This window comes from Salmo salar, chromosome ssa18 (genome assembly GCF_905237065.1).
Source record: "Salmo salar chromosome ssa18, Ssal_v3.1, whole genome shotgun sequence".
Taxonomy (NCBI): Eukaryota; Metazoa; Chordata; class Actinopteri; order Salmoniformes; family Salmonidae; genus Salmo; species Salmo salar.
Window position 1 is genome coordinate 77,987,421 of NC_059459.1, and position 24,336 is coordinate 78,011,756.

Sequence of the window (24,336 nt, forward strand, 5' to 3'; positions counted from 1 at the left end):
CTGTTTCCCCACATGTATTTATCCATTTCCATTATCCCTGCTCTGTAATAAAATGGAAAGTTATTGATACATTTAAAATATGGTTTCAAGAAAACATCTCCTTGCATTTGTCCAACAGTATTTATCATCACCGCTGCTCCTACCGGTCATAGACTATTATCAATATTAATGCAGCTCCCAAATACACTGAAACCATTGGATGCAGTTCATCACAGGTGAATTTATGCTTTATTAAGGGCGACAGGTTCAGTTCACATCACTGCATTCTGTATCAGAAAGTAGGTTGGCCCTCTTTGCAGTCTCGTAGATCGATGCATTGCTTTTTTTTTTTTACAGAAACTCCCGCTATACCTAACATCATGAATAACTTTTAAGACGTACAAGTTACCACGGATGGCTAACTCTGGAAATTCCTTCGTTCTCTACAGTTTGGTAAATCAGCTTTGAGTTTTATTTGAAACTTACTTGTGGAATAATCTCAAACTCTCAAAGGTGATGATTTGGTACCTCTAGGGCATTTCGGACGCTGATTGAGGACATTTTGTAGTATGTGTTCGTTTTCTATGTCTGTGTTTTGTATCTCTGCTTTGCTTTTTCATATTGAAAAATATATATTTATATTTTTGTAATTACAGGGCTTAGTCTCAGTATGACTCCCTGTTAAAATAAAGGTTAAATACAAATTCTCACCTAATGCTTCTCACTCATGATATTGAATTAATCTTGTATAAAGTAATGCAATACAATCGACTCCTGCTTAATAGTTGTTCATCCCAGATCATCCTATACTGATGATAACCACTGTTTGTCTACATGTAGTTATCGTTTCCCATTCCTACTGGCATGTAGGCTGCAGTGCCCAGTATTAAACCCCCATCCAGCTGGCGGCGCTGTTGTGTTTCCGGGTTTGCCACCAACTAGTTAGAACAAAGGTATTTTCTGAAATTTCCTTGACTAGAACACGGAAGTAGGATTGGATTTTGCATTCATTGCGTGGAGTAACAAAATATCCACTAACTGAACTGAATAGGATACCCGACTCTCATTCGACTGAAAATGTCTAAGCTACAGTTGTTGCATGTGTTTCTAAACGAGCGTTTAACGGCGGCTGCTGTGGAGATTTTCGGGGCAGTTGAGAAAACGGTAGTAGAGTACCAGGAAGAGAATGATCGGCTACGGAGACTGTTGCGGATCACACCAGAGATACCTCTATGTAGAATAGGTTCGTATGTTTATACTGATAGCTAGCTATAGTTATTTCTACCTTATTGATAAACTGTTTGGGCTAACAGTGATCATCATTACATCAATTTTAAGACGTTGTTTTTAAATTTGCATGGGTAAAAACGGTGTGCCATTAAAAACCAGGAAGTGATTTGGATGTATAATAAAAAAAGGAAAAACTTTAGAAATCAATATTATTCTCTTTATTTATTGAGAAATAGTCGAAAATAGATTCTAGTTCTCCAGTTATTGAGTTGGAAGTACAGTTGACCTAATTAAAATTGACCCCAACCCTGATATCTAAAGACTAGGTAACCTCTGCTCCTCCTCTCCTTCCCTCCAGACTCTCTGCAGCTCTCTGTTTCTGAGGAGGAAGTTCCTTCTAAGCAGCAGCACTGTGAGCAGGTTTGGAGCCCCAGTCTGGGGCAGGAGGACCCAGAGCCCACACAGATTAAAGGGAAACAAGAGGAATTTAGGACCAATCAGGAGGAAGACCAGCTTCCAGGGCTGGAGGCTGATATCATAGAGTTCATTTTCACTCCTTCAGGTGTGAAAAGTGAATGTGATCTGGAGGACCCACTTTGGTCCTTGACTCTTCCTCAAACCAAGACTGTGGAGAACAGAGAGAGTGACTCTAAACCAGTGGATCTCAAACCTTTTGGCACTGTGACCCATATTAAGGATATTCACATTCCCTGTTTATCACCATATAATCAAAGCAATGCCTCCAGCCGCAGTTCAGCCATAAGCAGCGACCCAGTAGGACTTGACATCAGCCCACCATTAGATCCAAACACGTCAATGGGGGAACACGGTTCCAAACCCAACACCACGTCTAGAAAAACTCACCACTGTGGTGAAATGTTTCCTCTGAAAGCTGACCTGAAGAGGCACGTGACTCTCACCAAGAAGAGACTCAGCGAATGTCACTTCTCCAATAAACAGTACAACTCCACCTGTAAACTGAAGGCTCAACTCTGTCAGATGGAGAAATCCTGCACATGCCCTGTTTGTGGCAAGACCATCAAACACAAGGGAGATCTGTCCAGGCACATGGGTATTCACACAGGAGAGAAACCATTTAACTGTGGTGTCTGTGGGAAAAGCTTCTATCAGAAGGGACACCTTACAGATCATATACGGACTCACACAGGAGAGAAACCATTTAGCTGTGGTGACTGTGGGAAAAGCTTCAATTTGAAGGGGAACCTAAGAAAGCATAAACTGACTCACACAGGAGAGAAACCATTTTGCTGTGGAGACTGTGGGAGAAGCTTCAGTCTCAATATGAACTTAACCAGGCATAAACTTACTCACACAGGAGAGAAACCATTTAGCTGTGGTGACTGCGGGAAAAGCTTTACTCAAAAGACTAACCTGCTGACGCATGTCAAAAACATCCACAAATGAGGAAAGCAGGACAAAAACTGAAAGAAAGAAAATGAGGACAAAGATGTTCAGTCAGAAGATGGGAATAACAGGCAGGATGTGGACAACACTTTTAAGTAGGGCTGGTATATATCTATATTTTTTTTGTGGATGGTACTTGAAGGTATTTTATGTTTTTGAATAGTTAAAATTCTACTTTCGCTTCATGAGTAGTGCGTGACCCTAAGGTGGCAACATCTACAGTATCAGTCAACAGTTTGGACACACCTACTCATTCAAGGGTTTATCTTTGTTTTCTACATTGTAAGAGTGTGCAAAGCTGTCATCAAGGCAAAGGGAGGCTACTTTGAAGAATCTCAAATATATTTTGATTTGTTTTTAACACTTTTTTTGTGGTTACTACATGATTACTGTATATAAGTGTGTTAGCTAGCATGCACTGATGCCCACTACGGACACAGTTTTCATGCTACAGATTTTACCATCGACAACCATCAACATCGTTAAGCACAACTAACGTTGCTGTTTCCTTTTTAACAACAGATAATAAATAATGCTCAACTGGGACCACTTGCTGGGGCGATTTTATTTGAACAAAACACAACACAAGGAGAGTACGATTAACATCTGTTACATCTCTCAGGTGATGAGAGAATGGTCTGACTGATGTCATTGATACATTAAAACATGTTTACTTTCTGGGAAATATCTCCCCCAATTTGTCCCAAGAGTATTTCTCAGAAATGTTGACCTACCGCTGCTCGTTCATGATGTTAATTTAATATTTTATGGAGTATTGATGTACAGTCGAGTGTCCTCCACTCCTAGGTAGCCTATTTTTTTGGCGAAGAAGTACACGGAAGAGTTTTGCTATCTTCCACACCCCCTTTAAATCAGCAGTTGTATTGTCGGAGTAGAAAACCATGCACACTTTTAAAACGATAAGTAGCATATTGTTTTTATCTATAAAATGGCTTACACAACGAACTTAATTTGTTTTGAGCACTTTACACATTTAGTTTGGGATCCAAATCAAATTGTATTTGTCACATGCACGGATACAACAGGTGTAGACCATACAGTGAAATTCTTACTTACAAGCCTTTAATTAACCAACAATGCAGTTTTAAGAAGAAAAAAAAGTGTTAAAGTATTTACTAAACGTAATTTGCCTAATGATGCAAGAGTGAAGGACCGTCTCATTTCAAGAAAGCGCATTTCCATCCACTTTTACTCTCCTCGATTAACTTGGACCTTTTTCAAAAGGAGGCGAGAGAGGACTGAAGAGAGAGGACGCAAGAGTTTAGCAAATCTAATTGTATTAAAAAAATATATATATTATTTCATTGTCCGGGAGAATCTGAATTGCGTACTCCTTGCGTCCTCTCACGTCTCTTTTCGCCATCCTCCTTAAAACCTATCGGATGAGCAAGCCAGAGGTCCAGCCTCTCTGACATTCTCCTCCAATGAGTGTTGAGAAGGAGGCATAGCTGTGGGAAGTAGTTGTGCTGAGGGTGCTGCACCCCCTGAAAAATCTGAATAAAAAAAAAAGATGTATATGTTTTACTCACAAATGTTGTGCACTTGGCCTTTACTAGTCCTGTATTAGCGCACTGATATAGACGTTTTCAGAGCGGGCAACCCAAAAAAATCTGCATTATATTATATATATATTTTAAGATTAAAACTAGGGATAAAAGCAGTATGTGTGCCCACGGTTGAGGTCACATAAAAAAAAAATGATGACTCTAGTCATAGAATTCCATATAGAACCCCTATTAATTCAATAGGATCTCTGTGGGCCTAGTCGTAAAGATTTGTCATTTCACTTTTAAAATGTTTTACCTTTTATTGTGGCATAAACACACAAACACAACCAGTCATGATGTTTTCATCTGATTTGTCAAACAATCACTTCAAAGACCTACTTTACTAGGCTACCCTTGCAAGTTCATCCACTCGCAACGTAGGGGAGAGCGAGGTAAGTTGTCACACGGGTAAGTTGTCAAACTGTTCATACCTCCAACACTAGAGGCGCTATCTCAAAAATCAAACAGCTCCTCTGTGTGACTACATGTTCTATGGTCAACTTCCTGTTCACATGTGGTCAAGGTCCCTCTAATCTGAGGGGGAGCACAAATGTATTATTTTTCCCCTTCAAAAGTAAAAAATGTGCCACTTTACATTTTATGCAATAAATCTATGTGACGTATGAATGTTCAAAAATTATAATTTTGCACTGAGTAAAGGAGACAATAACGTGTCTCTTTGATACTTTAGCTGCAGTTCTATGATGAGCTGACCTTGAGATTTAGCCAACATTAGCACACATGTCAGTTTGGGGCAAGTTGTCTCAATGACTTTGGGGCAAGTCTTCACCTAGTGACAACTTGCCCCAGTATACATAGACACATAGAATCAGCTCTGATAATAGTATTAAATGTTACTGTAAATGGATTATTATATATACGTATAGTTTAGAGCAGCAGACATATCCCTGGACTACACAGGACAGGCTCTGGTGTGTGTGTGTGTGTCTACTAACACACTGCATGCCTACTGTATGCGACAGTATATCTACACACACATTACTTCATACAGTGTCGTGAATTTAGTGTGGTGTTATGAATTGCATTGTGGCAACGAGGATAGTAGACAGGGAGGTGGGCGTAATAAGCCTGTAATGAATGTTTAATTGCAATGAGGAAATGTGTTTTTGAAGCAAAGAAGAAAGGAAGGAAGAAAGGAAGGAAGAAAGGAAGGAACGAAAGATGGTTAGAAATGATAAAAGAAAGACAGAGAATGACAGCACACCACCTGGCATAATGTTAAAGGCAGTGAGGCAGGTGAAGTTGCAGAACAAATCAATCAGGAGAACAGCGAAGTATTTTGACATAAATTACCGTACTCTGACTCGGTATTGTCAAAAGGTTACCAGAGAAGAAGTTGAAAGTCAGACAGCCACGCCAACAACAGTGGTTGTCTATACAAAGCCACGGCAGGTTTTTTCACCTGATTTGGAGATGCAGCCTGTTCAGTATATTACCAGGTCAGTCGATATTTATTTTGGTCTGTCGCCAAGTGGGGTCAGAAGACTTGCCTACCAGTTTGCTGTGACACACCAGCTGAAGTTTACGCAAATAGGGGCAGAAAAAGAAAAAGGCCAGCTTGGAGTTGTTTACAGGGTTCTTAAAATGTGTAAGTCGCTCTGGATAAGAGCGTCTGCTAAATGACGTAAATGTAAATGTAAACATTAAAGAGTTCATGCTTTCTACGACAGTGTAGCAGAAGTGCTACAGAGATATCAATTTGGACCAGGAGACATATGGAATGTACATAAACCTGACAAAGTGGTGGGCAGACGTGGATTCAAACAAGTAGGGTCACTGACCTCCGCTGAAAGGGTAAGCCCTCGTCACACTGGCCTGTGCTGTCTCAGACACAGGGAATAGTAAACCTCCATAGTTTATATTCCCCCTGTGTCAACTTCTGCGATCATTTCCTGATCAAAGGGCCACCTGGCAGCAAAGGAGGGGCAAATCCCTCTGGGTGGATGAAAGATGTGCACTTTGTTGACTTCCTGAAACATTTCGTTGAGCATACAAGTGCTCAAAGGAGAAGTTCAGTTTACTCCTTTTGGACAAATCCACAAGTCTCATCTGTCCATTGATGGACTCAATTATGCCAAAGAAAATGGCATAATTATGCTGTCATTCCCACCCCATTGCTCTCATCGGCTTCAACCCTTAGACAGGTTTGTCTACGGGCCGCTAAAGAGGCACATCAACACCGCATGTGATGCCTGGATGAGGAACAATCCCTGGAAGACAATGTCAATATATGACATTCCTGGGATTGTGGATTGTCGCCTATCCTTTGGCTGCAACCCCCTTGAACATTCAGGCTGGCTTTAGGGTGGCTGGGGTACAACCTTACAACAGGGATATATTTCTGGAAACCGAGTTTGCACCATTTCAGCCCTGCAAGGCCCCATCAACATTCCAGCCCTGCCAGGACCCAGCACCATTCCAGCCCTGCCAGGACCCAGCACCATTCCAGCCCTGCCAGGACCCAGCACCATTCCAGCCCTGCCAGGACCCAGCACCATTCCATTCCAGCCCTGCCAGGACCCAGCACCATTTCAGCCCTGCCAGGACCCAGCACCATTTCAGCCCTGCCAGGACCCAGCACCATTTCAGCCCTGCCAGTTCCCAGCACCAACCTGCCAGGCCCCAGAACCATTTCATCCCTGCCAGGCAAAAAATAAAAAATAAGATATGAAGATGTAATGAATAATACATATGTGCCCAAGACTTCCTTCTTTCATTTGGTATGACATTTATACCATTGTGATGTATTGTGCCTAGTAAATGTTAGACAGTGTGAAAAGTGTAACAACATACCTCGCTCTCCCCTACTGTATTTCCAGCCTCCAAACAGTGATGAATGGAAAGAGACATCTTTTACACAAAACAGCAAAAAGTGTAATGACATTGGGCGATTGTCCCCGCGCGCATCTCGGTGTCGGCCATTCATCTCTACCTTGGCAAAATTTCAGTGTCATCATAGAACCACATCGAATTTTGGATTGTAGGCAATACCACAAGTCCATTAGCAAATTATTAATTCCTCTGACATGCGTAATGATAAATACGTGTGTAATAGCCTACAGTTTTCTTGACATTTTGTTTTAATTATTGTGATAGGCTTATGTTTTACCAGTACGGGCTACCCCCACTATTTATTTGTCTGGAACGCCGTACCAGACCATACCGCCTTGCATTCACCCCTGACTAAAACTAAATCTAAAATAGCTGCCAAAGTTAACACTGATATACAGTCGACTCCTGATGAAGAATTGATTATGCCAGATTATCCTATACTTATGATAACCACTGTTTGTGTACATGTATTTATGGTTTCCCTTTACTACTGGTCTGTAAACTTTCTTGCACAGTAGTTAAACTCCCATCCAGTTAGCGGCGCTGCTGTGCGTTTCTGGGTTTGCCACCCACTAAAATCAAGGAGTTTTCTAAAATTCCTTGACCAGAACACGGAAGTAGGATTGGAAACGACTCTGTTTTGATTTTGCATTCCTTGTGTGGGGTAAAGAAATACATACTGACTCTACTAAATAGACTACCCAACTCTCATTCGACTGAAAATGTCTAAACTACAGTTGTTGCGTGTGTTTTTAAATGATCGTTTAACGGCGGCTGCTGTGGAGATTTTCGGTGCATTTGAGAAAACGGTAGTAGAATACCAGGAGGAGAATGATCGGCTACGGAGACTGCTGCGGATCACACCAGAGATACCACAACGTAAAATAGGTACTTAACTACTGTGCCTTCAGAAAGTATTCATACACTTTGACTAACCTTGACTAATTCTACATTTTGTTGTTACAGCCGGAATTATAAATCTATTTTTGTCCCTCCCATCAACACACAATACCCCATAATGACAAAGTGAAAATGTGTTTTTAGAAATGTTTCCAAATTTATTGAAAGTGAAATACAGGTCTCATTTTCGTAAGTATTAACACCCCTGAGTCAATAAATGTTAGAATCACCTTTGGCAGCGATTACAGCTGTGAGGCTTTCTGCATAAATCTCTATGAGATTTGCACACCTGGATTGTACAATATTTGCACATTATTATTTAAAAAATTCTTCAAGCTCTGTCAAGTTGGTTGTTGATCATTACTAAACAGACATTTTCAAGTGTTGCCATAGATTTCCAAGACGATTTAATTAGTGATGCACCGATACTGATATCCAATATTTTCCTTGCCTAAAAACCCCTATACTTAAAATTTTAGCGGCATTTTAAGCATTCTAGTACATTTAAATAGTTAACACGCAGCAGTCTAAGGCACTGCATCTCAGTGCAAGAGGCCCTGGTTCGAATCCAGGCTGTATCACGTGATTGGGAGTCCCATAGTGCACAATTGGCCCAGCGTTGTCCGGGCCATCATTGTAAATAAGAATGTTCGTCTTTTTTTCCCACACCATTTATTCTCCCCAATTTCGTGCTATCCAATTCGTAGTTACAGTCTGGTCTCATCGCTGCAACTCCCGTACGGACTCTGGAGAGGCGAAGGTCGAGAGCCATGCGTCCTCCGAAACACAACCCAACCAAGCCGCACTGCTTTTTGACACAATGCACATCCAACCCGGAAGCCAGCCGCACCAATGTGTCGGAGGAAACACCGTACACCTGGCGACCTGGTCAGCGTGCACTGCGCCCGGTCCGCCACAGGAGTCGCTAGTGCGCGATGAGACAAGGATATCCCTGCCGGCCAAACCCTCCCCTAACCCAGATGACGCTGGGCCAATTGTGCGCCGCCCCATGGGCCTCCCTTTCGCGACCGGCTGCGACAGAGCCTGGACTCGAACTCAGAATCTCTGGTGGCACAGCTAGCACTGCGATGCAGCGCCTTAGACCACTGCGCCTGTAACTGTGTTATGGCCAACTATGTACTGTTGCTATGGTTACACCTCTTTGGTATTTTCCAGAACAGGGGTGTCCCTTTCAGCGGAGTTAGCAAGATGACATGTATTGGTTATTTCTGTAGGGTTCCATGGTCTGTTACTATGGTCCCACATACATGAAACTAGTTCTGTGGCTCTACAGGTTGCATGTCCTTAATATGAAGGAAATATGATAACGGTGGCTAAATGCTAGAAGGGATGAGCCATTAAGAGGAGTTACTATGAGTATGACGTAAGGAGGACAAATGAATAAGTAGTCTGTGCCAAGACTGGAAGTTAGTTGTTTTTCATGAATCAGCTCGGCTTTTATTATGTTGTAATAAAAGTCTATTTGAACTCACAGGCTCCGGTATTTGTGAAATATGATTGACCGAATATTTCCACGACAGGATTTATATGGAACGCCGTTTGGGTCTTTGCATATCAAAAAAGATACACGTCAAATAACACTGTTTGACCAATCAGGACCTGAATATGACTGCACGTCACATAATAATTGAATGCGTTCATAAATTTTTTAACTTAGTGTAATCCATGTGTAATAACTATCACTCGTCTTTCATATGTCACCACGATTCATCGATACGTATGCTATGATGCTGGTAAAGTTGTCTCGCGCTCCTACAATACTGGTCATCAACAACAACAAAAAGCTAGCTAGCTCATGGATGCAATTAATGTTCTTCCCCAAAAACATAGCAAAACGACAATCTGTTTCAGTAGCTATATAGTTAGCTAGCTAGCTAACTATATAGCTAGGTGTAACTCTTATTTATAAGACAGTTATTATTTGATTAATGGTGGTCGGACCCATCTATGTGAAGCTAGCTACAATAAGGATTAGCCACAATAGTGGACTTTGCGGTTAGCCTTCAAATAAAAGTATGGCATAATTCTACTATTTGCATCACTGTCAATGACATACTTTTATTTTGAAGGCAAACCTCAAATTCCACTTGATGAAGCTAGCTGGCTGCTTATAATTTGGGCAACAGGTTTATGTAGCTGGCTAGCTATTTATTTTAATAAACTGAAGTTCAATTTCAATAGGCGAACAACAAGTGGCTACCTAGCTAATACTTACTCACTAGGATTCCTAAATCATTGCTAAGAATAATGAAAATGACTGCAGTTTCTACTGGTCATTGTTTTCAGGCTGGTTGTTTTGGTGTTAGCTAGGTACCAAGCTACAGCTAGCCAGCCCAGAAGTTGCGGTCGAACTTGCTTTATTACCAACGCGGTATTGTAAACACATCGTTCGTGGCCAGTGTTTGCTTGTTTGCAGACTTTTTTGTACAGCTTTGACAGAGCTACTGTATCTTTTTTGACACGCAAAGACCCAATCAGCGTTCCATAGTATGTATGTCGTGAAGCTAATAGCAGTGATGCAATTACTGTGTAACTCCGGTAGCGCAACATCGGAAAAATTGCGTACTTGGTAGTGTGTACCGGTGCTCGACCAGTCGGCGAAAGCCAACATCACCCACGACAGAGAATGGTTGATTGTCAAGGGCAATGAATTCCATTATTTTGGCTTTCATGGATTTCGCCTTTGAGTTGTGTCGCTAAAATGTTCTTACTCTTTCAAATGACTGCTCCACTTGTTGACTGCTCGATCCACACAGCAGACATTGTGGGCTAGGTTAGGAATGCTGTGTTGCACGTTTAGAGCAAAATTTTACGTGGCGTCATATAGGTATGCCTACGTTATGTAGGTATGCACGGTAGCTTTGACATCGGTTTTTGACATCGGTTTTAAACATCGGCGTTAAACTAGACATATCGTGCATCCCTAGATTTAAGTCAAAACTGTAACTAACTCAGGAACATTCAATGTCTTATTGGTAAGAAACTCCAGTGTATATTTGGCCTTCTGTTTTAGGTTATTGTTCTACTGAATGGTGAATTTGTCTCCCAATATCTGTTGGAAAGCAGACTGAAACAGGTTTTCCTCTAGGATTTTGCCTGTGCTTAGCTCTATTCCGTTTCTTTTTATCCTAAAAAACTCCCTAGTCCTTTGCCAATGACAAGCATACCCATAACATGATGCAGCCACAACCATGCTTGAAAATATGAAGAGTGGTACTCGGAGATGTGCTGTGTTGGAGTTGCCCCAAACATAATGCTTTGTATTCAGGACATGAAGTTCATTTCTTTGACACATTTTTTGTTGTTGCAGTTTTAAGTTAGTTCCTTATTGTAAAGAGCATGCATGTTTTGGAATATTTGTATTCTGCACAGGCTTCTTTCTTTTCACTCTGTAATTTAGGTTAGTATTGTGAGTAACTACAAGGTTGTTGATCCAGCCTCAGTTTTCTCCTATCACAGCCATTAATCTCTGTAGCTGTTTTAAAGTCACCATTGGCCTCATGGTGAAATCCCTGAGTGGTTTCCTTCCCCTCCGGCAACTGAGTTAGGAAGGAAACCTGTATCTTTGTATTGACTGGGTGTATTGATACACCGTCCAAAGTGTAATTAATAACTGCACCATGCTCAAAGAGATATTCCATGTCTGCTTTTTTATTTTGTTACCCATCTACCAATAGGTGCAATTCTTTGCGAGGCATTGGAAAACCTCCCTTGTCTTTGTGGTTGAATCTGTTTGAAATTCACTGCTTGACTGAGGGACCTTATAGATAATTGTGTGATACAGAGATGAGAAAGTCGTTCAAAAATCATGTTAAGCACAGGAGGGCGGCAGGTAGCCTGGTGGGTAGGAGCGTTATCAGTAACCGAAATGTTGCTGGATCTAATCCCCGAGCTGACAAGTTAAACATCTGTCATTCTGCCCCAGAGCAAGGAGGTTTAACCCTCTTAGGGATCCCTTAACGCTCGAATCCCGTTAGCGGGATAGATTTGACAACATCCGGTGAAATTGCAGAGCGCCAAATTCAAACTACAGAAATATAAATATTTAACATTCATATAAATACATCAAAATAAAACTTAACTTCTTGTTAATCCAGCCGCTGTGTCAGATTTCAAAAAGGCTTTACGGCGAAAGCACACCATGCGATTATCTGAGGACAGCGCCCCGCATTCAAAAACATGAAAAACATTTTTCAACCAGGCAGGTGCGACACGAAAGTCAGAAATAGCGATATAATAAATGCCTTACCTTTAAAGATCTTCATCTTTTTGCAATCCCAAATGTCTCAGTGACACAATGAATGGTCGGTTTGTTCGATAAATTCCTTCTTTATTTCCCCAAAATGTCAATTTATTTGGCGCGTTTGATTCAGAAATACACCTGTTCCAACATGACTACAAAGTATCTAATAAGTTACCTGTAAACTTGGTCCAAACTTTTCAAACAACGTTTCTAATCCAACCTCCGGTACCCTAAAATGTAAATAATCGATACAATTTAAGACGGAATAAACTGTTTCCAATACCGGAGAAAAATAACGAGGAGAGCGCTCCTGTTCACGCGCACCAAAAGACTTGAGTCCATCTGAGTGACACATGGAAAGAATAGGACTACTTCTTCATTTCTCAAAAGAACAACATCAACCAATTTCTAAAGACTGTTGACATCTATTGGAAGCCATAGGAACTGCAATCAGGTTTCCCATAGAAAAGCATTGGAAAACACAATGACCTCAACAACAAAAAATTCCCTGGATGGATTGTGCTCGGGGTTTCGCCTGGCAAATCAGTTCTGTTATACTCACAGACATTATTTTAACAGTTTTAGAAATGTTAGAGTTTTCTATCCAATACTACCATGCATATCCTAGCTTCTGGGCCTGAGTGACAGGCAGTTTGCTTTGGGCATGCATTTCATCCAGACGTGAAAATACTGCCGCCTAGCCCAAAGAGGTTTTAACCTACTGTTCCCCGCGCGCCAATGATGTGAATGTCGATTAAGGCAGCCCTCCGCACCTCTCTGATTCAGAGGGGTTGGGTTAAATGCGGAGGACACATTTCAGTTGAATGCATTCAGTTGTACAACTGACAAGGTATCTCCCTTTCCTATTATTGTTGGTGACAGAATGCAACTTATTATGTGACTAGTTAAGCACATTTTTACTCCTGAAATTATTTAGGCTTGCCACAGCAAAGGAGTTGAATAATTCCACCTTGACATTATGGGGTATTGTGTGTAGGCCAGTGAATCTAAATTTAATCCATTTTAAATTCAGTCTCTAACACAACAAAATGTGGAGGGGAAAAAAAAGGATAAGAGGGTGTGGATACTTTCTGAAGGCCCTGTAGCTAGCTTCATAAAGTATTCACACCCTTTTTCTACATTTGGTTGTGTAGTGCATGTTTAAAGTCGTGTGGTTCTGTTGGTAGAGCATGGTCCCACAGGGGACCAGTAAGAAAGTGTGCACTCACTGTAAGTCACTCTGGATAAGATTGTCTGTTAAATTACAAATTTGACAGACTTCACATAGAATTAAGTTTGTTTTTAAATCAAAAACGACGTATTGCAACACCCAAAGAAAATAACACAGTTACACAGGTCAAACACAGGTACAAGGTAGGCATTAAAGAATGGACATTTTTACAGTTTGGACAGATAGGGACTCGATGCAACCAGAGGTACACTCCGCCGGCTCTCATCACAACTCCATTGAGATGTATATATGGTGGAGTTGAGTTTTCTCAGCTTTTTTATTTTTTATTTTTATTTCACCTTTATTTAACCAGGTAGGCTAGTTGAGAACAAGTTCTCATTTACGAACTGCGACCTGGCCAAAATAAAGCATAGCAATTCGACACAGACAACAACACAGAGTTACACATGGAATAAACAAAACATACAGTCAATAATACAGTAGAACAAAAGAAAACAAAACGTCTATATACAGTGAGTGCAAATGAGGTAAGATAAGGGAGATAAGGCAATAAATAGGCCATGGTGTCGAAGTAATTACAATATAGCAATTAAACACTGGAATGGTAGAGGAATATGCATGTAGAGATACTGGGGTGCAAAGGAGCAAGATAAATAAATAAATACAGTATGGGGATGAGGTAGATAGATGGGCTGTTTACAGATGGGCTATGCGAAGGTGCAGTGATCTGTGAGCTGCTCTGACAGCTGGTGAGGGAGATATGAGTCTCCAGCTTCAGTGATTTTTGCAATTCGTTCCAGCAGAGAACTGTAAGGAAAGGCGACCAAAGGAGGAATTGGCTTTGGGGGTGACCAGTGAGATATACCTGCTGGAGCGCATGCTACGAGTGGGTGCTGCTATGGTGACCAGTGAGCTGAGATAAGGCGGGGCTTTACCTAGCAGAGACTTGTAGAAAACCTGTAGCCAGTGGGTTTGGCGATGAGTATGAAGCGAGGGCCAACCAACGAGAGCGTACAGGTCGCAGTGGTGGGTAGTGTATGGGGCTTTGGTGACAAAACGGATGGCACTGTGATAGACTGCTTCCAATTTGTTGAGTAGAGTGTTGGAGGCTATTTTATAGATGACATCGCCAAAGTCGAGGATTGGTAGGATAGTCAGTTTACAAGGGTATGTTTGGCAGCATGAGTGAAGGATGCTTTGTTGCGAAATAGGAAGCCGATTCTAGATTTAATTTTGGATTGGAGATGCTTAATGTGAGTCTAGAAGGAGAGTTTACAGTCTAACCAGACACCTAGGTATTTGTAGTTGTCCACGTATTCTAAGTCAGAGCCGTCCAGAGTAGTGATGCTGGACGGGCGGGCAGGTGCGGGCAGTGATCGATTGAATAGCATGCATTTAGTTTTACTTCAATTTAAGAGCAGTTGGAGGCCACGGAAGGAGAGTTGTATGGCATTGAAGCTCGTCTGGATTAGTTGGCTTGTCTAAAGTCTGTATAGGTAACCTCTGCTCATCCTCTCCTTCCTTCCAGACTCCCTGCAGCTCTCTGTCTCTGAAGAGGAGGTTCCCCCTGAGCAGCAGCACTGTGAGCAGGTTTGGAGCCCCAGTCTGGGACAGAAGGACCCAGAGCCCATACAGGTTAAAGAGAAACAGGAGGAACTGAGGAGCAGTCAGGAGGAAGAGCAGCTTCAAGGGCTGGAGCCTGATATCATAGAATTCAAATTCACTCCTTCCTCTGTGAAAAGTGAATGTGATCAGGAGGACCCAGTTTGGTCCTTGACTCTTCCCCAAACCCAGACTGTGGAGAACAGAGAGAGTGACTGTAAACGAGTGGATTTCACACCTTTTGGCACTGTGACCCACATTAAGGGTCTTTACATTCCCTGTGACCCTCCAGATAATCAAAACAATGCCTCCAGCCACAGTTCAGCTGTAAGCAGTGACACAGTTGGACCTGACTGCAGCCCACCATTTGACATCAGCACAACATTGGATCCAAACCCACCAATGGAGGAACACTGTTCCAAACCCAGCACCACATCTATAAAAATTCACCACTGCCGTGACTGTGGTGAAACGTTTCCTCTGAAAGCTGACCTGCAGAGACATGTGACTTTTGCCAAGAAGAGACTCAGCGAATGCCACTTATGCAAAAAACAGTACAACTCCACCTGTAAACTGAAGGCCCATGTCCGACTCTGTCACGATGGGAAACCCTGCACCTGCCCCTTTTGTGGCAAGGCCTTCAAACAAAAAGGACATCTGTCCAGGCACATGAATATTCACACAGGAGAGAAACCATTTACCTGTGGTGACTGTGGGAAGAGCTTTATTCAGAAGGGGGACCTAAGGAGGCACATACTGACTCACACAGGAGAAAAACCATTTAGCTGTGGTGACTGCGGAAAAGGCTTCATTCGCAAAGAGCACCTAACTGCACATAAACGGACTCACACAGGAGAGTAATCATTTATCTGTGGTGACTGCTGGAAAAGCTTTAGTCTCAAGCAGAACCTAACCATTCACAAACTGACTCACACAAGAGAGTAATCATATGGCTGCTCAGTCTGAGGTAAAAGATTCATTCAGAAGGTAAACATGCTTACCCCTTTGAGATGTATCCACAAAGAAAGAAAATAGGATGAAAATACAAAGAAGAAAGACCGTTAGGACAAAGATCTCCTGTCAGGAGATGGGAATAAAAATGGAGGATGTGAACAACATTCTTAGAAAAGCAAAGCTACTCTGGATCATTCCTGCTCTGGATTTCAGATAAATAGATACATGATGGATTTACTTTAGTAAAATGTTTTGTGTAAATAAAGTTTGATTTGAATTAAAAGTTTAGGAAATTAAATAACAGTAGTGCCTGTATTTTGTTCAACATCTGTTGATGTTTTAACGTAATTAGAAACAGGGATATGTTTCGCTCAGGGTGATGACAGAATGTTTTGACTGATGTTATTGATTTATAAAAAATGCATACATTCCAGAAGAGTGGGAGGCCCCGGTGCACAACTGAACAAGAGGACAAGTACGTTAGTGTCTAGTTTGAGAAACAGACTCCTCACAAGCCCTCAACTGGCAGCTTCATTAAATAGTACCCACAAAACACCAGTCTCAATGTCAACAGTGAAGAGGCGACTCCGGGATGCTGACCTTCTAGGCAGAGTTGCAAAGAAAAAGCCATATCTCAGACTGGCCAATAAAAAATAAAAGATTAAGATGGGCAAAAGAACACAGAAACTGGACATAGTCTGAATACCTCTCGTATTGCCAACCTTACTACAATGGCAGCAAATATTCTTGTGAATTCAACAACACATAATGAAAGGAAACTTTATTTATATCACCCCTTTTCCTGAAGTGAATGGTTTCACCCACTACTCTACCCGCGAACTGCGGCATTCTTTGATATCTACATTGCACACGAGGTTGATGGAAACTCTACATTTTCACTTTTTCACACTGGCATGTCATGCCTAAGTTTTCTAATCTTGCCAATTAAAATATAATTAAAGTAATTGGCAATATCAGTGGGTTATGTGATGAATGAGCCATCTGATTCAATGAATGATGGAACTGAGTTTGCCTTTTTGCCCAAAATTTCATTTAAGGTGCTCCAAAGCTTTTTACTATAATTCTTGAAATCATTCTTTATGTAATTTATCTTTGTTTCATAGTGTAGTTTCTTATTCTTTTAATTAAGTTTGGTCACATGATTTCTCAATATGCAATACGTTTGCCAGTCGGTTGTGAAGCCAGACTTATGTGCCATTCCTTTTGCCTCATCCCTCTCAACCATAACATTTTTCAATTCTTCATCAATCCAAGGGGATTTAACCGTTTTTACAGTCATTTTCTTAATGGATGCACGCTTATTAGCAACTGGAAAAAGCAATTTCATAAACGTGTCAAGTGCAGCGTGAGGACTGCAGATGTCACCAGGGCAATAAATTGCAATATCCATACTGTGAGACGCCTAAGTGATAGAATAATTTGTATGTTTAAGATAATGACTAAAGTATTCCACCCTGAAACCATATAATTGTATGAAATGTGTTAGAGTCATAATCCAATAATGTGTGTACTGTAATGTCCGTACTGTGAGACACCTAAGACAGCAGATGGAGACAACTTCCTCGGCACGCAAGTTCCAGGTAGCACAGGCCTTTTGGATGGGGACAGATGACAAGGCGGGGAAACATCCATCAGGCCCGAGCGGCTTCCAGCCACAGGAGTTAAGAACAAGACATTTCAAGTTTTCCCCGTAAATTCGTGCAGAATTGAAATTTGCTTGCACATTTTACTCCCCCCTGGCTGGAGCGCATAGGCTTCTCTAGGCTTTCTGCAGTTGTGGTTGTTATCAGTAGGCTACAGTTGATCAGACTGAAGCACAGATTAATTGTGCACGAGTGAACAAACCATGAGGCAAATCAGTCTAAACAATAGCTTTTGTGTCAATATTTATTTTTAAACTGAATCAAAAGTGTTGGGGCATATGCCAGCCTGCCACACGTTTGCCAGCAGCCTTGCTTACCATCTCAACAAAAGATATCTTGTGTCCTACCTAACCAGTGAACGTGTGGCTGTGACTGTCCTGTCAATGCCTGTCATCACTGTTTGATATCTTTTACTGCAGGTATGCTTTTCTGTATTTTTGTTATTTTCGAAACACAACGCATGTATACTATACAATCACTTTGTAGTTTGAGTCTGAGAGAGATATTCTGAGAGCAGTGAACGTGTGGCTGTGACCGTCCTGTCAATGCCTGTCATCACTGTTTGATGTATTTTACTGCAGATAAAAACCGAGTCAACCTGAAGTGTGGGTGTCCGTGTGCCTTTCTTCTGGGGGACTATGTGAAGTTGGTTTTATTTGGACATTGCTGAAATGTGTTTTAAGTTTGACATTTGTAACTAATCTGTATTTCACTCAAATGTGGGGTGTGAATATAAGCAATGCTTATAATTGTCTACTACAAAGGGACAGTTATACAGACACTCCTGTAATTTATATGGCCCCATCTAACTTCAAAATGTTAACGGTGATCTGAACTGTTTTAAGTGCAAACGATAAGTGTACAAGAGGCACGGTAAAGATTTATTTTACTTTAGTATACATTCAAAACGGGAAAGGGATATGCAAATAAAAAACAAAAATACATATAAGAATTTGTGTGAGGGCAGGGGGATATTGACAATGTATGAACTGTAATTTTTTTTTAAATGAGTTGATTAGAATACAATGACATTGTTATTTTTGTCTACTACAAAGGGATAGTTTCACCTTTAACTTGTATGTCTTGTAATTTAGTCCATCTTCTATCACCTTAACTTGCACAGTCGGTATACAGGGGACATACAGACAGTGGGGCAATTGTGCTGTGACTGTGTGGGTCACACATTATCCTGTCATTTCATTCACTGTGTTGTTTTCCACATCTGGTGTGAGCTGATGTTACTCTCCTGTGAAAATGTGAGTTAAATTTTTTTGGGGATTACATTTCTGTCCAGTTTTCAGTCAAGTCACCTGTCACTAATTTACAGTGGTCCCTGTGGGACGCCATAATGAAAAAAACATTTAAACAATGAAGCAGCAAGCAGCCCTGGTGGGGTTCAAGCTAGGGCTGTGCATACAGACTAATGATTGTTTTTATTAATTACATTTGTATCCAGTTTTCAATCACAAGGTAACTGTTACAAATGTAAAGCGCAAGGATGACACGCAAATTCGTGAAGCGTTCCTTATTTTGCCCCCATGGAGATAGTTTAGGCTTTTTTTTAGAACTACAACTTTTGTTTACTGTGTTCACTGTGTGGTGGAGAAAGCACTGCGGCACTCCTGTGGATGTTCGCTCCCCCCTAGAGTTCATGTTAGGTAAGTGCACCTCTAGTGGTCATGTTGGGTAAGTGCACCTCTAGTGGTCATGTTGGGTAAGTGCACCTCTAGTGGTCATGTTGGGTAAGTGCACCTCTAGTGGTCATGTTGGGTAAGTGCACCTCTAGTGGTCATGTTGGGTAAGTGCACCTCTAGTGGTCATGTTGGTAAGTGCACCTCTAGTGGTCATGTTGGGTAAGTGCACCTCTAGTGGTCATGTTGGGTAAGTGCACCTCTAGTGGTCATGTTGGGTAAGTGCACCTCTAGTGGTCATGTTGGGTAAGTGCACCTCTAGTGGTCATGTTGGTAAGTGCACCTCTAGTGGTCATGTTGGTAAGTGCACCTCTAGTGGTCATGTTGGGTAAGTGCACCTCTAGTGGTCATGTTGGTAAGTGCACCTCTAGTGGTCATGTTGGGTAAGTGCACCTCTAGTGGTCATGTTGGGTAAGTGCACCTCTAGTGGTCATGTTGGGTAAGTGCACCTCTAGTGGTCATGTTGGGTAAGTGCACCTCTAGTGGTCATGTTGGGTAAGTGCACCTCTAGTGGTCATGTTGGGTAAGTGCACCTCTAGTGGTCATGTTGGATAAGTGCACCTCTAGTGGTCATGTTGGGTAAGTGCACCTCTAGTGGTCATGTTGGGTAAGTGCAACAGGTCGGCTGAACTAAACGCAAATCAAGTCAGACACTGTGTCCCAATCAACAAGGATAAAATGCAGCGTTTCAAGGCAAGATGTCTAAAGTGGCATGTCTCAAGCTCAATGAAACTTAAAGGGGAATCGAAACACTTTAGGAAGTACGTCTAAGCAAAGAGATGTATTCAATCCACTAATACTAAACATGTGCATTTAACATAAAAAACATCTCTATATTTAGTATTTTGATTGTCGACAAGGTTTATTTGAGCTATGGTCAGCGCCATTTTAAATTGCCATAGTAACGCCTGGCAGGAATCAGAAGGTTGTCGGTTATTTAGGAGAGTGAATCAAAGAGAGTGAGGTTTGGACAACGAAGATGGCAACAAAACGTAATTCAAACATTAACTGTATAGCACCCGGCTGTAGGAATTGGCTCCAAAAAAAAAAAATCCCTCGGTAAGCTACCATCGGCTGCCCAAGGACTCACAACTTTTGAAGAAGTGGCTCCATGTCCTTAAGACGTGTCAGCTGTAGCTAGCAGGATCTGTAGCCAGCAAGCAGGATCTGTAGCCAGCAAGCAGGACCTGGAGCCAGCAAGCAGGACCTGGAGCCAGCAAGCAGGACCTGGAGCCAGCAAGCAGGATCTGTAGCCAGCGCTTCGCGGAGGAAAGGCGAGTTCAATGCGGCAACCGGGAGTTTCCGAATAGAAAGGAATCATAGGCCTACGTTGAAGCCCTCTGCTTTCCCCCTCCATTTGAGGGTTATGGTGTATTAGGGGTTACTGACCGACCATCAACAACATTGCTGAAAATGTTGGAGTGAACGGAGGAGGCGACGCGAGTCACTGGAGCCTGAGGTAACGTTAAACCGGTCATGACTAGTCTAGCGTTAGACACTGGACAACTTTGTTGCAACTCTAGTTGAAGGTAAGCTAATTGCGTCTGAAATGTTTTGTGTAACACCCCCCCAGCAACAAACGTTAGCAAGTAACTCGACTAACTAAAATTGCAACAGTTTCTCTGTGTAGGAAGTTAATGTTACTCTGTAGCTAGCTTCCACCTCAGTCAAGTAACGTTACTGTAATACATTTTGTTGACATTTGTTGTTTGAATGTTTAGTTAGCTCCACCTTATTTACCTAGACTGAAGTTGACATAGCTAATGTTTGCTGTGGAAAAAATGGCCCTGTATTTTCTCTGTGTGTGTTGACAAAGCATACAAGACAGGTAGCTTGTTAAGCCAACTAATATATTTGGGTTCAGTTGTCTTAACAAAACGTTTGTTTGTTTTCAGGGTGACATCTTCATCCCTGAAAAGGTTTTCATCCTGGAGGAGATTGCAGGAGCAGGTACAAGCAAATCCATGTTATTTATAAGGCTATTGTTTATTTCAAGACACAATCTGTCATCCCTGAGGCCATTTTGGACATAAAATGGACAATATACAGTGATTCTTGAATATACCTATAGCCTAATAGATGCCTTAATTGTTTTCTACCAACAGGAAAGAACAGTTAGTACAGCAGGCCAAACTGACCCCTGGGTGCCAGAGTGTTCCTGTGCTGTGGTGAGGAGGTCCACCGGGACCATCACTGAAGAGCTCGGGGCCCCAGCTAGATTACGCTCACGACCATCAGTATAGAACCAAGTCCTGCCCCTATACGCCCCAGATGGAGCTGACAGAGAGAGGTCAATGAATACCAGAACTCGCTGTAGGAACCTGAGAGCTCAGAATCACAATCATCACAGTTCGAGCCAAGATATACTATCGAAGAGTGTGTGTGTGTGTGTGTGTGCGCAAGATCCGAAATACATAGTCTTTGATAGTAAGCTGAAGGAGTTGTTCAATGTCTGCCATGAGCCAGGATGTCGAGCAGGTGTCATCAGTTCAACCCTGAAAATAAATGGTTTTGCCATCTCTATGGCGCCGGGAAGTGTGGGGGGTTGTTGATCTAGGTGGGCTGGCAGAATGGGCAGGCCATCCTTGCTGGGTGGTCTGGCGTGGGACCGGGGGTGGCGGCGTAGGGAAAGGGAAGGGTGCCTGGATCCCCTCCCGCTGGTAGTGGAGGGGCTTGGCTGCAGGGAGGGGCTGGGCGTTGACGCTGGGGGCAGGAGCGAGCCCCAATCTCTGCTGCAGCACCATCCTCTCCTTCTGACACCGGGAGTACTTGAAACAGGGAGAGAAAACAAACACAAGCTGTCACTCAGTCTTCCATAAGTTAACGTCTTACCACTGACTGATGGTCCTTTGATTCAGCTCAAAGAGCTGAAGGTTGGTCTGGGCCATGAACCTCGGGACTGTTCAGCACTGCCTCCCTGATGGCCACGTAGTCTGCCAGAATGAGCGCCCGCCTGCTCTTCTTGACACCGGCAGACTGCGTGGCGCTGGAATGGATCTGACAGAGTTGACTGCAAATGGCCTCCACCAAACGGAAGATGCGCTGCTTGTCGTAGTCTGTCAGCGCCAGCCACAGCGCCACCAGACAGTCTTCCCTGCGGTCCGACAACTGACGGTTCCTCACCCCCACCAAGGCCCTGGCAAGCCTGTGGACATGCTGGTAGCCCGGCATTGCATCAGGGCCTTGCATCTCCCTCTGAAGATAAAGAGACAGGGAAGAATTGATGAGGACAATGTCACACATTTAGAGGTAAACGCATAAGATTCCTCTACAAAGGAAATAGACAATGTTATTTTATGTTGTAACTGAAAATCACTCTGATGGATTCTGTTCAAATGTAACATGTTTCAAGTTAAACTAGTTTGTTTGTATCCTGTTTAGTGAATGAGTATTAATGGGCCATGAAACTGTGTGTATACTAATTTAGAAAGGTTAACCTAATCAGATAAGAGGAAATTGTCTAGGATCAGAGAGCAGGGTCAGGCCCAGAAGATGGGTAGCTAAACAGAGAGGACCATGGACATTTAACAGGGGAAAGAAGGGGAACTCATTGTGGTCATAAGATGTATCGCTGGGGAGGTGACGCCTACAGGGGAAGAGTATAAAATGTATCGCTGGGGAGGTGACGCCTACAGGGGAAGAGTATAAAATGTATCGCTGGGGAGGTGACGCCTACAGGGGAAGAGTATAAAATGTATCGCTGGGGAGGTGACGCCTACAGGGGAAGAGTATAAAATGTATCGCTGGGGAGGTGACGCCTACAGGGGAAGAGTATAAAATGTATCGCTGGGGAGGTGACGCCTACAGGGGAAGAGTATAAAATGTATCGCTGGGGAGGTGACGCCTACAGGGGAAGAGTATAAAATGTATCGCTGGGGAGGTGACGCCTACAGGGGAAGAGTATAAAATGTATCGCTGGGGAGGTGACGCCTACAGGGGAAGAGTATAAAATGTATCGCTGGGGAGGTGACGCCTACAGGGGAAGAGTATAAAATGTATCGCTGGGGAGGTGACGCCTACAGGGGAAGAGTATAAAATGTGTTGTGAGCTTTCTAAACGCATGCTCTCAGCTGACTGTATCCTTGGTTTTAAACACTGTGACGTAGAAGTCAGTCACTGGCCGCGGGCAGCATTTGGTACTTTAACGCAGGCACACATTCATCACTCCTCCCTGCTCCGTTATCAGATAAGTTAACTTCTCTATCTTAGTACATACATTTCACACTTACTTCAGTAACCGGTTATGGTATGAAGAAATAAACAGACAAGTGTTCATATTTAATATAAGCAATATTTATTATACTTATCGATGTTATGGATGAGCACGTTGTTTGTTCTGTTCCTCTCTCCATCTCTGTAGCTTCGGGGTATGCTGGATAAGGACCCGAGCTAAGGGAATTGGGCTGACTTTGTATTTCCTGTCCCGAATGGCTCATTAATGTAAATGGGCATATTGAATGACACTGTCAGTAGTGATGTCATTTTGTAAATGTTATATTGGGATATTGTTTCATAAAAAAACGTGTTGCAATGTATATACTTTAGTATGTTTAGTTGAATGGAAAATGTAGGTTTGAATAGGTAATTGCTTAATTAATTAGTGTTAATTGTTCTGAGGGGAGGGGCTACCCCTCCAAAAGGAGCCTCTTTCAGTTCATAGAGAGGCATTTTGGATTGAGCTGTGGGTGGGGCAGCATTGTTTTTAAGCTGTCCCATAAGGTATACGTTTGATGGCAGTACTGTTGTTTTTGTTCCGGAATCACTATGTAAATAAAACACCCTTGCAGAGAAGAACTTTTGCTGCTCCGCCATCTTTTTATTTTGATAGAGGTTAGGTTTTCCACTTTAGCCTTCTGGCCTACTCTACGTGACAAACACTTAACTTCTCTTGAGCTTTTGGTCTCAATTCATTATTGCAAAGAGGTTGCAATAGCATTTTTCTTTTTAACAACACAAAAGGTCAATTATAATTGAACTCTTACCTCTGAATCAGGAGGAGTGGTCAGGGTGAGGA

General features: G+C 42.3%; 1 protein-coding gene and 1 long non-coding RNA gene across 4 annotated transcripts; both read left to right on the forward strand.

The window, feature by feature from the left end:
- The first annotated feature begins 935 nt into the window (after positions 1-935).
- On the forward strand, positions 936-18,234 carry LOC106578065 (zinc finger protein 578-like). 3 transcript variants are annotated; one of them, XM_014156635.2, is made up of 2 exons: positions 936-1,222; positions 1,568-3,180. In XM_014156635.2, the coding sequence occupies exons 1-2, from the start codon at positions 1,057-1,059 to the stop codon at positions 2,632-2,634; spliced, it is 1,233 nt and encodes a 410-aa protein (XP_014012110.2). In that variant the 5' UTR covers positions 936-1,056; the 3' UTR covers positions 2,635-3,180. The 3 variants fall into 3 exon arrangements, with proteins under 3 accessions (XP_014012110.2, XP_045556499.1, XP_014012115.2); XM_045700543.1 differs by lacking the exon at positions 1,568-3,180 and adding an exon at positions 14,940-18,234 and having other exon boundaries at positions 961-1,222; XM_014156640.2 differs by lacking the exons at positions 936-1,222; positions 1,568-3,180 and adding exons at positions 7,668-7,943; positions 14,940-18,234.
- A 1,056-nt stretch (positions 18,235-19,290) lies between these two features.
- Positions 19,291-24,077, forward strand: LOC123728633 (uncharacterized). The gene is made up of 3 exons (XR_006760266.1): positions 19,291-20,851; positions 21,218-21,272; positions 21,428-24,077. It is a non-coding gene; the product is annotated as an uncharacterized lncRNA (long non-coding RNA).
- Positions 24,078-24,336: the final 259 nt, after the last annotated feature.

Coding starts and splice junctions, on each gene's coding strand:
- LOC106578065 (XM_014156635.2), top strand. CDS start 1,057: ATGTCTAAGCTACAGTTGTTGCATGTGTTTCTAAACGAGCGTTTAACG. Junction 1,223..1,567: donor GATACCTCTATGTAGAATAG/GTTCGTATGTTT, acceptor CCTTCCCTCCAG/ACTCTCTGCAGCTCTCTGTT.